Genomic DNA, 13,831 nt, shown 5'->3' with positions numbered 1-13,831 from the left:
AAAGCACAAGTGGAGGGGCTGGTACTGGACCCAGAGAGTTGGTGGTAGTTCTAGAATGAGTAAGAAAGTCAGAGGCTTCAGATAAAAAAGCAGGCTTTTCCTTGTGGTGAGTTGTTGTTGACCTTCTTTAACTTTGAGATTAACATGGCTTGGAAGGAGACAACTATTTATACTGTACGTTTTACTCGTGTTTATGTTCAGAACACCCCCAGGGCTTCTTACATTGGTCTTTGGACATGTAGAATTGCTATTTGTTTCCCGAACACTCTGGAAACTGCTTATTGACCACTTGCTTGTTTTTAACTAAGGGCAGCCCTTAGAGGAACTGGCATGTTATTTTGCCAGACCACAAAGCCTTCCCCATTGTGTATTGCCTCTTATATTTTCAACTTAATGCAACTGATTATTAATAATGAAACAGTTACATCAGTTAACAACAGTGAGTTTAGACTAGACACTGTGAAACACTTATATGTATATTTATATAAAACCATTTTAACATGTGTCCCCTAAGAACAACTCTTGAATGAGTTAATAGGGGTGCTTCTTCCTTGCTCTGATACATACTATATATTTTCCAATTTTATATAGATTTCCATCCTCCTGACTGCACAAAACCTTCTGGTTTTTCCAAATGTCAGGAAGTAAAATAACAAGCATGACACAAAAATGCAGCAGGATCAACACATGGACAGTCAAGTTGTTCAATTTAGAAAAATTGGCTGTAGGACCCAAGTGCTTCAAAATGCTTCTTGACAGACTAATGAAGTACTCTTACATTGAAATTGCCCTGTGGACTATTTCCGAGAGCAGAATACTAATTTACAACTTAAAATGTTGTAGCTTGACTGATTTGATTTTTGAAAAACCAAACAACCACTTAGCATTCCTCTGAGGATCTGTTTTATCTTAACACCATAAATGTATAGTAATTGGAAACAATGATGTATTACAGTAACTTAGATATCCTTTTTTTATCACCCTGTCAATGTTTCTCTTCCCCTCATTCCCTTTGACATTATCTCTCCATCCATCCATTTTCTAACCTGCTTATATTGACAAATGTGCATCTGGAACTATAATGCATAAGGCAGGTACAAGCACCTGATGGGTTGCCAGCAAATCTCAGGGCATGCAATCACAAAGCATGAGCCCTGTGTTGAAATTATAATGCTAGTCAATGGCTAACTGTAAATCATAAAACTATGCAAACACCATGAGTAGAAAATAAGTTAAGATGACATTAATTCCATTGCCGTTTTTTTGATTAAGGAAATTCCGTATAACTGTTCTAAAATACACTCTTCAAACCTATGACAGCTTTGTTGAACTAAACAGTATGGGAGGCCATGTAGCACAATCTGTACAGTACATAATATATAAAGTACACTGGGTGTTATTTTGCACCCTTATAATTTACATTTCAGTCTTTGAATACAATGTTAGCCCACTTTTGCAGGATTTTTAATTTTAATTTGGTGGTTAATGTAGGGGTGGTGCAGTGGTAGCGCTGCTTCCTCTCAGTAAAGAGACCTGGGTTCGCTTCCCGGGTTCTCCCTGTGTGGAGTTCGTGTGTTCTCCCCATGTCTGCGTGGGTTTCCTCTGGCCTTACGCCCTGTGCTGGCTGGGATTGGCTCCAGCAGACTCCCATGACCCTGTGTTAGAATATAGTGGGTTGGAAAATGACTGACTGACTGACTGGTTAATGTAATAGATTCCCCAAAGTTGGTACCTTGTACTTTTTGCTGTGGAAAAAGAAAATATAAGTAGAATGCACCAGATGCCAAAATCCTTGCTGCTTTTCATTACTGCCACTTCTGGCACCTTAATACTTCTTGTTCTTGGTCTGGGAGAACCTTCATGTTATATTTGTCTACACAATGGTTTTGTAACTCCCAATATTCAAAAAGATTTACATTTTCAGTTAATAAGAGAATTGTCCCTGTATGAATGAGTGTAGGTATGTATGTGATTGTGGCCTACAGTGCTATAGTTCCCCATCTAGGTTTGGTTTCTACCTTAAGCATGATGGTGCTGGAATAGGCTCTGACATACAGTAAAATGAACAGATGGGTGGATGCTTATCTAACCTGCACAGTGGCACAATTATTAAGACTGTTGTTTCTTAGCTAAAGGAATTTACATTCTCAAATCCTGTAGCCACTTGGTGAATATGTAAACTATTCTTGGAATGGTGTGGCTACAGTGCAGAATTCTCAGGCATCGGAAATATATGATTCTTTGATTGTGTCCTGGGAAATATCACGGACCTTCTCTTTGTGGCTATGCTTGTACGATTTCTGTGGGTGAGTGTCAAGGAGATCTCCTAGCTACATACTTAAACCAGGTCATCTGGCTCTCCTTGAATCTAATAAAAACTGATGTCCTGCCATATTGCTGAAGTCCTAAGCTTTTTTTCCGGCTTATGCCCATTACTGACAGTGAGAAAGCAACCCACCAAAGAAACCTTTTATCAACCATTTCTACTTGTAATCGCATTATCTTTATCATTACACAGAACTTGTGACCATTAATAAGAATGAAAATGTAGACAGGTAAACTGAACTTTGTCTAAGGAATTCCATTTTAACATTATAGTAAGATACAAAATGTCTGTAAACTACTGCTGACGCTGCACTGATTTATTAGTAAGTCTAATGAAGGACACATAGCAGCAACCTAGAAGTTATTTAATTACATAGCACCTTCCAAATGATACCACAAAGTACAGAATTCAAATACCTGTACCCCTGTTCCACACCCTGAAAAAATCTGTATTGATCATTCTTAATTTGAGGTTCAACTATTGGATGGTGTCTAAATTATAGTATCCTGCTGTGGGCCTTGGGCCTTGACAGGGAGGCGGAAAGGTGTGATTTCCTTGATAGCTGGAACACATTCTTTCTTCTCTTCCTTTCAAAGGTTGGGACAATACCCAAGTGTCCAGTTTTGAGACACAATTGTCTTCTTTCACACAAAACTAAAGATGTGTGTCATTAAAGACACCTAAAATATCCAATGGTGTCTTCAATTTCAGTCTGATATCTTCCAACCTTGCAGTTAATGGGACTTGATATTATACTTTGAAAACATTATGTTTGGGCACAAAACAATAGTACTATGCCACTGAATACATCACTTTTTCCATGAAAGTAAATGCTTATTTTTGTCACCAGAAGCCTACTAAAATCAATCTTTGATTCTGTCTTAGTATAATTTAATTCACCACACAATTTTAATCCAAGCTGACATATGCTTATATAATGAATTTGAAAGCTTTCCTAAACTGTAGTAGTCCATTGTTATGGAGCCATCTGGTAACCCTAAATCAAAACTTAACACAGTATGAATTGCACAGAATGTAAATCTCCATATACTGCCATGTATTTTTTGATGAGCTGCACATTTTCCTGTTTTACATCTGGAAAACATGAAGCTATAAACCTTATTTGTTTTTTTTAATCAGTCTACCTTTCTCTCCATTAGTTTTAGTCAATCAAATATTCATCGTTCCTAAAATTTTATGAAGTATTTTTTTGTTTTATCTGAGGTTGGCATGGTATCCCACAAATGTAACATTTAGGATGCAAATGCTCAGTCCAAAATTTGTTCTTCCTGTGTTTGTGTAGGTTGCCCAATCAGTACTAGCTGTACAGGATGTGTAAGGTTCATCTCAAACTGAACCTGTGTGTGTATGGGGGACCCTTGTGATCGACTGAGGGCCTACCCTTGGTTAGTGCCTTGGGCATAATGTTACTTACAGTAGTCTAATTCTTCACAACCCTAACTTGGATTAAGTTGGTTTCAGAATGTTATAATATTTCTGATGTGTTAACTGAAGAGTACTGCATTCCTCAAAAGACATAATCTTTGAATATTGCAATGACAAAAACGGGTTTTCAGTTCTTTTTATAATCTCAAAATTTTCACGAGTCTTCTCTTTTTCAGTTTAAGTCAGCACTGCGCCTGCCCAAGCTGAACACAGATGACAGTCCAGATAAAGGCAAAAAAAGAGTCCAGTTTTTTTCCCAGTGTATTGGAGTTGGCGGACTGAATAAAAATCAGACTACATTTCAAAGCAATGGTTTTCTGCCTTCCTCTGACCACTGTTCTTCCTTTCATACTAAACAATGCAAACCATGTTACAGCAAGGAGAAAGATGTAATGACAACTGGTGACGAGCATCATCCTCCATCACAGAGATTATTCAACCCCAGTGCAATACTAGAAGTACCATTTCTGGATTCTGGCATCAACTTTGTCGCTGAACAGCCAATCAGAGAAGAGCTGGAGTGGAAACAGGTTGGCTGCTCTAATGCAGTATAGAATAAAAAAAACTGAACAGCCATTGTCAATCTTGAAACATGTCCAGTATGTTATCAAATCCATATTTGTTTTTAAGCTTTAAAATATCTTATTAACAGTGTAATGAGGCAAATTTATTTAAATTTTATGATGTGGTGTACAATTATTACTTGCTGCAGTGAGTTTTTTTTTAAGTTTACCACAAATAACTGTAGTTTTAAACATAGGAAGGAATATCTTACATATGGTGTAGAAAAACAGTATTCGTGAAGTATTTTAAGGAAGTCTAATAAACGTATTACTTTTTAAAACCTGATGGTGTCCAAAAAAATAAAAAATAGGATCATTGTAATTATACACCAAGAAAGAGCTTACCTAAACTATTTAAAGCAGGTTTGTGGTTTCCTCTGTAAAATATTTTACAATTTCAGTCTCACTTACAAAACATATATTATATACTGTGGAACAACAAAGAAGAAAGTCCAAGCAGAGTAAATAGCATTATTACCAGATATACTGTAGATTCCGAATAAGACTGATGTTGAGCTGTATCAACCACTGCAAACAGAAACTTTCAGAGAATAAAGTGTGCAGAAAAATTAGGTAAATTAAAAAAAAACTTGATATTGATATGTTCAGCATTTTCTCAACATTTACAATTATATACTGCTCAAAAGAATTAAAGGAACACTTTTTAATCAGAGTATAGCATAAAGTCAATGAAATTATGGGATGTTAATCTGGTCAGTTAAGTAACAGAGGGGTTGTTAATCAGTTTCAGCTGCTGTGGTGTTAATGAAATTAACAACAGATGCACTAGAGGGGCAACAATGAGATGACCCCCAAAACCGGAATGGTTTAACAGGTGGAGGCCACTGACATTTTTCCCTCCTCATCTTTTCTGACTGTTTCTTCACTAGTTTTGCATTTGGCTACAGTCAGTGTCACTACTGGTAGCATGAGGCGATACCTGGACCCTACAGAGGTTGCACAGGTAGTCCAACTTCTCCAGGATGGCACATCAATACGTGTCATTGCCAGAAGGTTTGCTGTGTCTCCCTGCACAGTCTCAAGGGCATGGAGGAGATTCTAGGAGACAAGCAGTTACTCTAGGAGAGCTGGAGAGGGCCATAGAAGGACCATAACCCATCAGCAGGACCAGTATCTGCTCCTTTGGGCAAGGAGGAACAGGATGAGCACTGCCAGAGCCCTACAAAATGACCTCCAGCAGGCCACTGGTGTGAATGTCTCTGACCAAACAATCAGAAACAGACTTCATGAGTGTTGCCTGAGGGCCCAAATGTCTACTGCGCCCTGTGCTCACTGCACAGCACCAGGGAGCTCAATTGGCATTTGCCATAGAATACCAGAATTGGCAGGTCCACCACTGGCGTCCTGTGCTTTTTACAGATGAGAGCAGGTTCACCCTGAGTATATGTGAAAGACGTGAAAGGGTCAGGAGAAGCCGTGGAGAATATTATGCTGCCTGTAACATCGTTTAGCATGACTGGTTTGGTGGTGGGTCAGTGATGATCTTGGAGGCATATCCATGGAGCGACTCACAGACCTCTACAGGCTAGACAACGGCATCTTGACTGCCATTAGGTATCAGGATGAAATCCTTGGACCCATTGTCAGACCCTACGCTGGTGCAGTAGGTCCTGGTTTCCTCCTAATGCACGACAATGCCCGGCCTCATGTGGCAAGAGTATGCAGGCAGTACCTGGAGGATGAAGGAATTAAAACAATTGAATGGCCTTCATGATCCCCTGACTTAAACCCAATAGAACATCTGTGGGACATTATGTTTCGGTCCATTAGGCGCCGTCAGGTTGCTCCTCAGACTGTACAACAGCTCAGGGATGGCCTCATACAGATCTGGGAGGAAATGTCACAAGACACCATCCGTCGTCTCATTAGGAGCATGCCCAAACGTTGTCAAGCATGCATACAAGCTCGTGGGGGCCACACAAGATACTGAAAAGCATTTTGAGTAGCAGAAATGAAGTTTTTGAAAAATGGACTAGCCTGCCACATCTTCATTTCACTCTGATTTTAGGGTGTCTACACAATTGAGCCCTCTGTAGGCAGAAAACTTTTATTTCCATTAAAAGACTTGGCATCCTTTTGTTCCTAAGACATTGCCCTGTCGTTATTTGTATAGATACCCAACTTCATATTGAGATCTGATGTAACTAATGTGTTTCTTTAAAGTGTTCCTTTAATTTTTGTGAGCAGTGTATATTGTTAATAAAAGTTACTTTCTTGGTTTGTATTGTACCAAGATGTTAACTATCAGGCCAAACACCCCAAAAGAATAGTAAAAGAATCAGGAGATGAAACAGAGCATGTGTTAACACTGGGTACAGAAGTTTGGAATGGAAGGAGAATGAGGAGAAGTTGCAAAATCAAAATAATACAAGCCTAGGGTCGTAACCATGAAAATATTAATAAACTAAACAAAGCTCAGGATTTGAACTAAGAATCATAGGGTTAGTGTGGAAGAATCATAGCCAAATAGAGAACACATAACAAGAGGAAAATTGACCAGAAAATAGTTGTAGTAAAAGAAAAAGAGGATAATTTGTAATAGAATTACACTAAGAAGAATGCTCCGAAGTTTTCTGTAGAAAGAATTCACAGTCTTGGATGACCAGGAAATGTACAACCCTTACATTATGCTGTTGTAATAATGACAGTCCTTGTATCACACTCCGAGGCAGCTTGCTTACCAATGACATAGCAACTGTCAACGAAAATGATGGCACCCATGACAAAACAACATGGCTCAGTGGAGAACAGAAAATAATTATTTATAAAATTCTGAAATAAAAAAATTAAACTTAACCAAAAGATACCTTGGTGTTCAAAGTTTCGGAAATAATGTTCTAAGATTTTGATGAAACCAAGGAACTGTCAGAAAAAATTAAAATCACAAAGCTAATTGTGAAAAAATATTAGAAGGTAGAAGGGGTAAAGTCAAAAGATAATGAAAAAACAAAGCAAAGGTTTCAGTACCCAAAAAGAGCATAACTTCCAGCAGCAAAAAACAAAACATTACAGAAAAGACGTATTAAAAAAAGTAAACTCAGAGGTCATAAAGGTTCTCTGGCAAAAAAACAAAGTGACAGGCATTCATTTATATAGTTAGTTTATTCCAAAGACGTTATTCCGGGAACTGCACACTTGCAACTGAAATGATATGATAGCCCCACATGCGTGATGTTATGGCACATGTCATGTCCATGTGACTTGCAATGAGCATTGTAACTATACACAAGATGGCGGAACACAAAATGGTAGCAACTTCACATCAAAAACAGAATATGGAAATAATTCCACACAATAAAAACAAGAAGCCCAAAAATGTCATTCGCAACTTCTGCTCATGTAAATATTTTGTTTGGGGGATTGTAAAACATTCATAGTTTTGAATGAATACTAAGAAATCTGGACACATCATTTATAGCACATTTCATCTTATGGCTTCTTAGCAGGCAGCCAGAGCTTCACCCAAAAAAGTAGTCAACAACTACAAAGAATGTCATCACGTCGCAGAACCTATTCAGAGTAGTCACAGTCACAGTAACATGAAAAGCACTTGTCTTCTACCCTGTGTTTTAAATTAATGTCATGTTTGCAATTAGTATAACATCTTGTGATGTTTTATAGAAGATACACTGCTTGCAGTGTTGGCCTTTGTAACTACATTAAATGCATAATATACATAATCATATTAACATGTTAAATGTACAAGAATAAGATAACACTTTTATATAAGCCAGTGCATCTTAAAGTATTTTTTATAAGTTATTCTGCTTAAGCATGTAAATGAAAAAATCAAGTAAACCAGTCTTAGTCAGTAAGACAGTCACACATTCTCTTTGCTATAAATGTTTAACTATAACTCATTAAACTCTTAAGATTATATCCACAACCTTGGATGATATGTCCTAGCACAGATACACTTAAATGCAGTAATGCTGATGACACCATATGATACATCTTTTAAACATGACAAGTGGCCATTTCATCTTGGCAATGGGAACAATGTCAACAAATCCAAAACAAGTTAATTTCTGTAACACTAGAACAATATATATAAGTCTGAAAATGCTATGAGAACTTCTACAATTTTTATAATAGATTTTATTTTAAAATAGAATTTAATTTGTTTCAATTTATTTATCCAGCTTTTCTTTCCTGCAGATTGTGGATTTGCTCTGGAGTGATCCCAAAAACCAGAATGGCTGCATCCCAAACAGTTTTCGTGGAGGTGGTTGTTACTTTGGGCCAGATGTCACTCTTAGGTTACTGAAAAAGTATAATTTGCAACTGCTAATAAGGTCACATGAATGCAAACAAGATGGATATGAATTATGTCATGATGGGAAGGTAAACAATTTTATATATTTGAAGCACCCATTTGGATCTTTTTCCATCCCAGGCCTTGCATCTTTATTTATCGTTAATTTGGGATGAATTTCTTGGTGAGCACTTAAATGTCCCAGCAGAATCATTAAGATCTATTCCATTGAATCATCTGCAGATTGTCAGACAACACACTTGATAATTTAACTTAAGAGATTGCTGTGCTATTTCTGCTTCTTAAGTAAGATATGCTTAACTTAAAAAAAAAAACTGGGGGCTTAGTTTAAAGAGTTTTGGGACTATTTCATTTTAGAAGTTATAGTTAGAATTACAATGCCTGTTATAAACTTGTTATAAAAGTCAGAACATACAAGGAAATAGTGTTTAACTGCACAATAATACATTTTACAGATGACTTGAAATCTCAACCTGATCTTGTACGTCCATCACATTGAATACTCACATGCACACATACCAAAAATCATTCAGTTTAGTCACAGATTATCTTAAAACATGCTGCTTAATGTTTATTTAATGCTAATGAATTTGGAAACCTCTGCATTTCAGCATAGAGTTTTCCAACCTCCAGTGTTTCTGTAAGACTTATTACACTCTATAGGGTAGTCCAGATCTAACTATGCAATTTTCATTACGCTATAACTTAAGTTTATTACGTAGAAAACCACCCGAAAAATCCCAGACCATCGAGAAGTGTGCGAACTGACGACATGAAGAATCGTCTTTGCACCAAACTGGAATCGTTCCCTCAAAAATCAAAGCCATCCAAACAATCTGGATCTGCATAATTAGATCTGAACCACCCTGTAGTTTAATCTTGCCAACAACAGGAATATATTTGAGCTGGTTAGTGGAATAAATTGTTCCAGCTCTGTCCTTTAAAAATCTCAATAAATTCGACTTTCATCATTGCAGTCTTGTTGCCACTACTTAAATCTGAGAGATCAAGAAACAAAATATGTTACTAAAAACCTCTGGTAAAAAGTATTAGTTAACCTTTCAGTCTGCAAATTTTTTTTATTTATTTCTCAAGCTCCAGGTTTCCAAACCTCATTCACAGACATAGTTTGGAATGGAAAAGATGTGGAACAATAGGAGATCTTGCCCAGAGTTGAAACCTGCCAAAATCATTCTAAGGGAAAAGTACACAATCATCCATCATGTCACAAATATTCAGAAAGCAGCATTCATAAATGTAATATTCATGGCTGCATCCTCAGGAAAATATTCCTGGAAAAATTGGATCGCATTATTGTTTTACTTGGATATTGTTTAACCGACAGCAGCTCCATTACTTTACACACATTGTTCTGACCTTTCATCAACATTGTGTTTCAGTTCATTGAGCTACATTGGGTAAGCACTCTTTGGACGGTGACCTGGTCTCAACAGAGTTAACACTGTCACTGTGAAACCATCAGCAACGTGGTTGTTCCTGATATGCTCATGCTAGGGCATCAAGTACACCAATTTGTGCTCCATTCAAACACACTTAAATCTTCAGGCACACATACAAACAGTCGATACCTAACTATCTGCTTTAGTAAGGTTTTCAAATATGATGACTGAGAAGTCAGTTTCATTGGAGTACAAGAGCACCTACTAAACTGGACAACTGTATATTTTTATTTATTAATGTATTAGTATTAAATGGTGTTTTATATTTATTAGGTAGATTTTTTTTTATCTACTGTATATTTGGTGTAGCTGTCTAAGTTTGTACATGAAAAGTATGCAGCAAAAAATCAAAGTGACTTGTGAGGGATCTACACATTTTATGAAATAAAGATGTACATATATTGACAGAGACGTTTTAAAACTTTTAGTAAGACTCAGTTAATGAGCTTTCCATATTAAGCATTAGTGTTAAACATCTCCCATCTATTCAAAACTAAATGTGGCTTACCTCCAAAATTTTACCCCAGGCTTCAAATGAGGCCTAGTGAGCAACGACAACAAAAAAAATCTGTCTTACCCCAGACTTAAGAAGCAGGCTTTTGGAGTGACCAGACCTAACAAAAAGGGGTAAAAGCTTCAATCACAAAAAATATAAGAAGTGGAAGAGAGGAAACAACAAAAACCTCTGGTTAACAAAAAAGAAATAAATCTTCCTTTAATATTTACAGTTTACTTACAACAATGAAACAAAAACAAAAAAGGCAACAAAGGGGAGGCCGAGAAGGGTAAACCTATAACACCCAGTCCTCAATCTAATAAAAAAAGACGAAACCACAAAGTCAAATTACGAAAAAAAAAAATGATCAAAATACCAAAAATGCAAACCAGAGCCAACAGAAAGACCACCAGTACATGCCTGTCATGATTTGATTTTATATAGTATTTTCTAGCACTTGAATTTGGTTTTTTGAGTTCAACGATTCTGTTTCTGTTTCTTTTTTTTTTTTTATTCAGAATCCTTTATGGTTTAAGTGCTATGTTTTGTTTTTGCAACATCTTGGACGCCATTTTAGGTCCACCATTTTGAGTTTCCGTTGTGAGGTCCACTGCTCTGCATTTCTTAAGGGCATAGCCTCAGAGGTTGTGACCAGTTCTTTATTGGAATAAAAGAACGTCTAGCGGTTCTTTTCCTTATCCAATCTGTGAATACCAAAATTCAATCAGAAAACCATTGTCTAAATATAATTATGTGTTTCGTTCAGGTTTGACCTCTTGCTTGCTGTGTAGACTTTGTCTCACATCTTAGCTTCGTGTTCTAATTGTGATTACTCAGCTTATCCCTTTTTTGTTTTCTTATGTGCTTCTCCTGGTGATACTCGAAAAGTTTACCTGTCAGTTTGTTGTCAGGACAATGCCAAAGCAAAGTACTGAAGCTTATAAAGAACTGGAGGCAGCTGAAGCATCAAGAGGTCCCACCTCCCAGGCTCAACATTTAAAACACAAGGAATATACAAAAAAAAAAACCCTAATAAATACATAACCAACAGGAAACAACAAAACAATACTAACTAAGGAATTAAATAAAACTAAAACATCAAAATATTTCAAAGACAATATTCTAAATAAATTAAAAGACAAGACTCTTGAGCCAGGAATATAAACCTGGATACACCATAACAACTACATAGGAAATTATGTCATTCTTGCTTAATTTGTTTATTAATCATTTACATGATTCTATTTTTAATACAGGTGATTACAATTTTTTCTGCTTCTAATTACTATGAGGAGGGTAGCAACAGAGGAGCATATATAAAGCTTGGACCGGATTTAGTACCACGCTTTTTCCAGTATCAAGTCAGCAAATATACCCGTAGGCTAACCATTCAACAGAGGCAAGTGAATCCTGACTATTGAGTTGTTTTAATAATCTAATGGGTGCAAAGAGCTGCATGTTGTTCCTGTCTCTATAGAAACTAACACATGCACATTTATCAGTTTCTTCTTTCTCATCTCAAATACAGCAGGCTGCATTTTTCATATTTTCTGCCTAACAGCAGATAATTCCCAGATTTAAATCAGAAATGAGGCCCTAGATAAGATGGTTATACTAGAGAAAGGATAAATTAAGTACTGGTTTGTAGAGTATTGGTGTATTTGCTAATTATTTTATTGTTTTTATTCATCCTTCTTTTCTGTTCCTGACTAATAGTTTTATGTGCAAGTTCACGAACAGTAGCACTGCCACATAGCACGCATAACTGGGACCCTCCAAAAATCCCAGGTTAAGTCTTCCCTGCTTTCATCGTTCACCTCTTTTTCATATGATGTGAAAAGCACTTAATGCAATTGGCATGTTTGCCTGTCCATCTGTCTATTGGCACGCTTATTCTTCAAGGAAATGTTCAGGAAAATTCCATTTTCACTGAGATATCTCAAAAAATAGTGTGCTGTAAACATTTTTTTTAAGCATTCTTGTCTATCTGAAAACAGGGGAATATTCTGTGTGACTACAGTTATGAGCTACTTTACTGTTTCAGATTTACCTTGAGAAAGGTTACTTCAACTTGTGTATTCTGTTTATTTTCTTCTTTTGCTTGTCTGACAGCCACTTCTAAGAGAAAAACAGGTCTCCAATGCAAATCAGTTACTTATCTCTGGTACACCAGTTCACTTCCTCTGCTGCTTTAAGTAACTTACATCCATCCATCCATTATCCAACCTGCTATATCCTAACTACAGGGTCAAGGGGGTCTGCTGGAGCCAATCCCAGCCAACACAGGGCGCAAAGCAGGAAACAAACAAACCACAGGTCGCACATACACACCCCAAGCACACACTAGGGACAATTTAGGATCGCCAGTGTACCTAACTTGCATGTCTTTGAACTGTGGGAGGAAACCGGAGAACCTGGAGGAAACCCACGCAGACACCATGCAAACTCCACACAGGGAGGACCCGGGAAGCAAACCCGGGTCTCCTAACTGCGAGGCAGCAGCGCTACCCACTGCGCCACCAGTAACTTACATTTAAAAGTAAAAAATAAATGTTACTTAATTAGAAAAGAATGTAAGAGGTAAGGTAAACATTTCTCTGTAAACAAAGAGGGAACAAATTTGTACTCAGCATTTACTATATGTTAGACATAACAATCTCACAGATGCTTTATCTGCACATAAATCAGCTTTTCTATGACTGTATAATTTATTGGTTTCTTATTGTGGGATTTGTGAGACTTACCATGTCCGTTTCCTAGGCCGGTCTACTCCCTCTCCTTAAGAGTATTATGCACACAGAAATATGCACATAAACATCTTAGCCAGACAATGGCTGAGATGATACCGATTGCCAGTCAGTCCACAATATTTCACCTAGGCCCCCTTCACATAAGTACGTATAAGAGTGATTCCGAATGCCTTTCCCTCCTAGTACTCAACATAGGGACTCACTATCACCAGCACTAAGAAACATATGGGTGTCCTCGGGACACACAAAGGCTCAACACTTTTTAGTTATATGCTAAAAACAAACCAACCAATATCTTACTTCTGCCACAGTTGTTTCTCATATTGAGGTGCAACCTCTCAGCCTTGATAACCCCTTGGGCAAGAAAACAGCAATCTCCCGGCTTCTGGTGCTGTAATATTTATTTCAATCACTCAAGATAACAAAGTAAAGATGTAAGACAAAGTGGCATTTATTAAAAGTATAATACCAATTGAACAAAAGTATAACAGAA

At 37.1% G+C, this 13,831-nt stretch overlaps 1 protein-coding gene across 4 annotated transcripts in view; it reads left to right on the top strand.

The window, feature by feature from the left end:
- The window catches only part of ppef1 (protein phosphatase, EF-hand calcium binding domain 1), a 171,541-nt gene that overhangs the window by 133,095 nt on the left and 24,615 nt on the right, over positions 1-13,831 (top strand). For all 4 annotated transcript variants that reach the window (XM_039745020.1, XM_039745019.1, XM_039745018.1 and 1 more), the window contains 3 exons: positions 3,949-4,302; positions 8,515-8,700; positions 11,845-11,987. In XM_039745020.1, the coding sequence (XP_039600954.1) occupies positions 3,949-4,302; positions 8,515-8,700; positions 11,845-11,987 (683 nt within the window). The remainder of the gene's footprint in view (positions 1-3,948; positions 4,303-8,514; positions 8,701-11,844; positions 11,988-13,831) is intronic.

The sequence above is a fragment of the Polypterus senegalus genome, chromosome 2, assembly GCF_016835505.1.
Source record: "Polypterus senegalus isolate Bchr_013 chromosome 2, ASM1683550v1, whole genome shotgun sequence".
Lineage (NCBI taxonomy): Eukaryota > Metazoa > Chordata > Cladistia > Polypteriformes > Polypteridae > Polypterus > Polypterus senegalus.
Note: the sequence above shows the minus strand (reverse complement) of the source record. Positions and strands in the feature narration are given on the sequence as shown.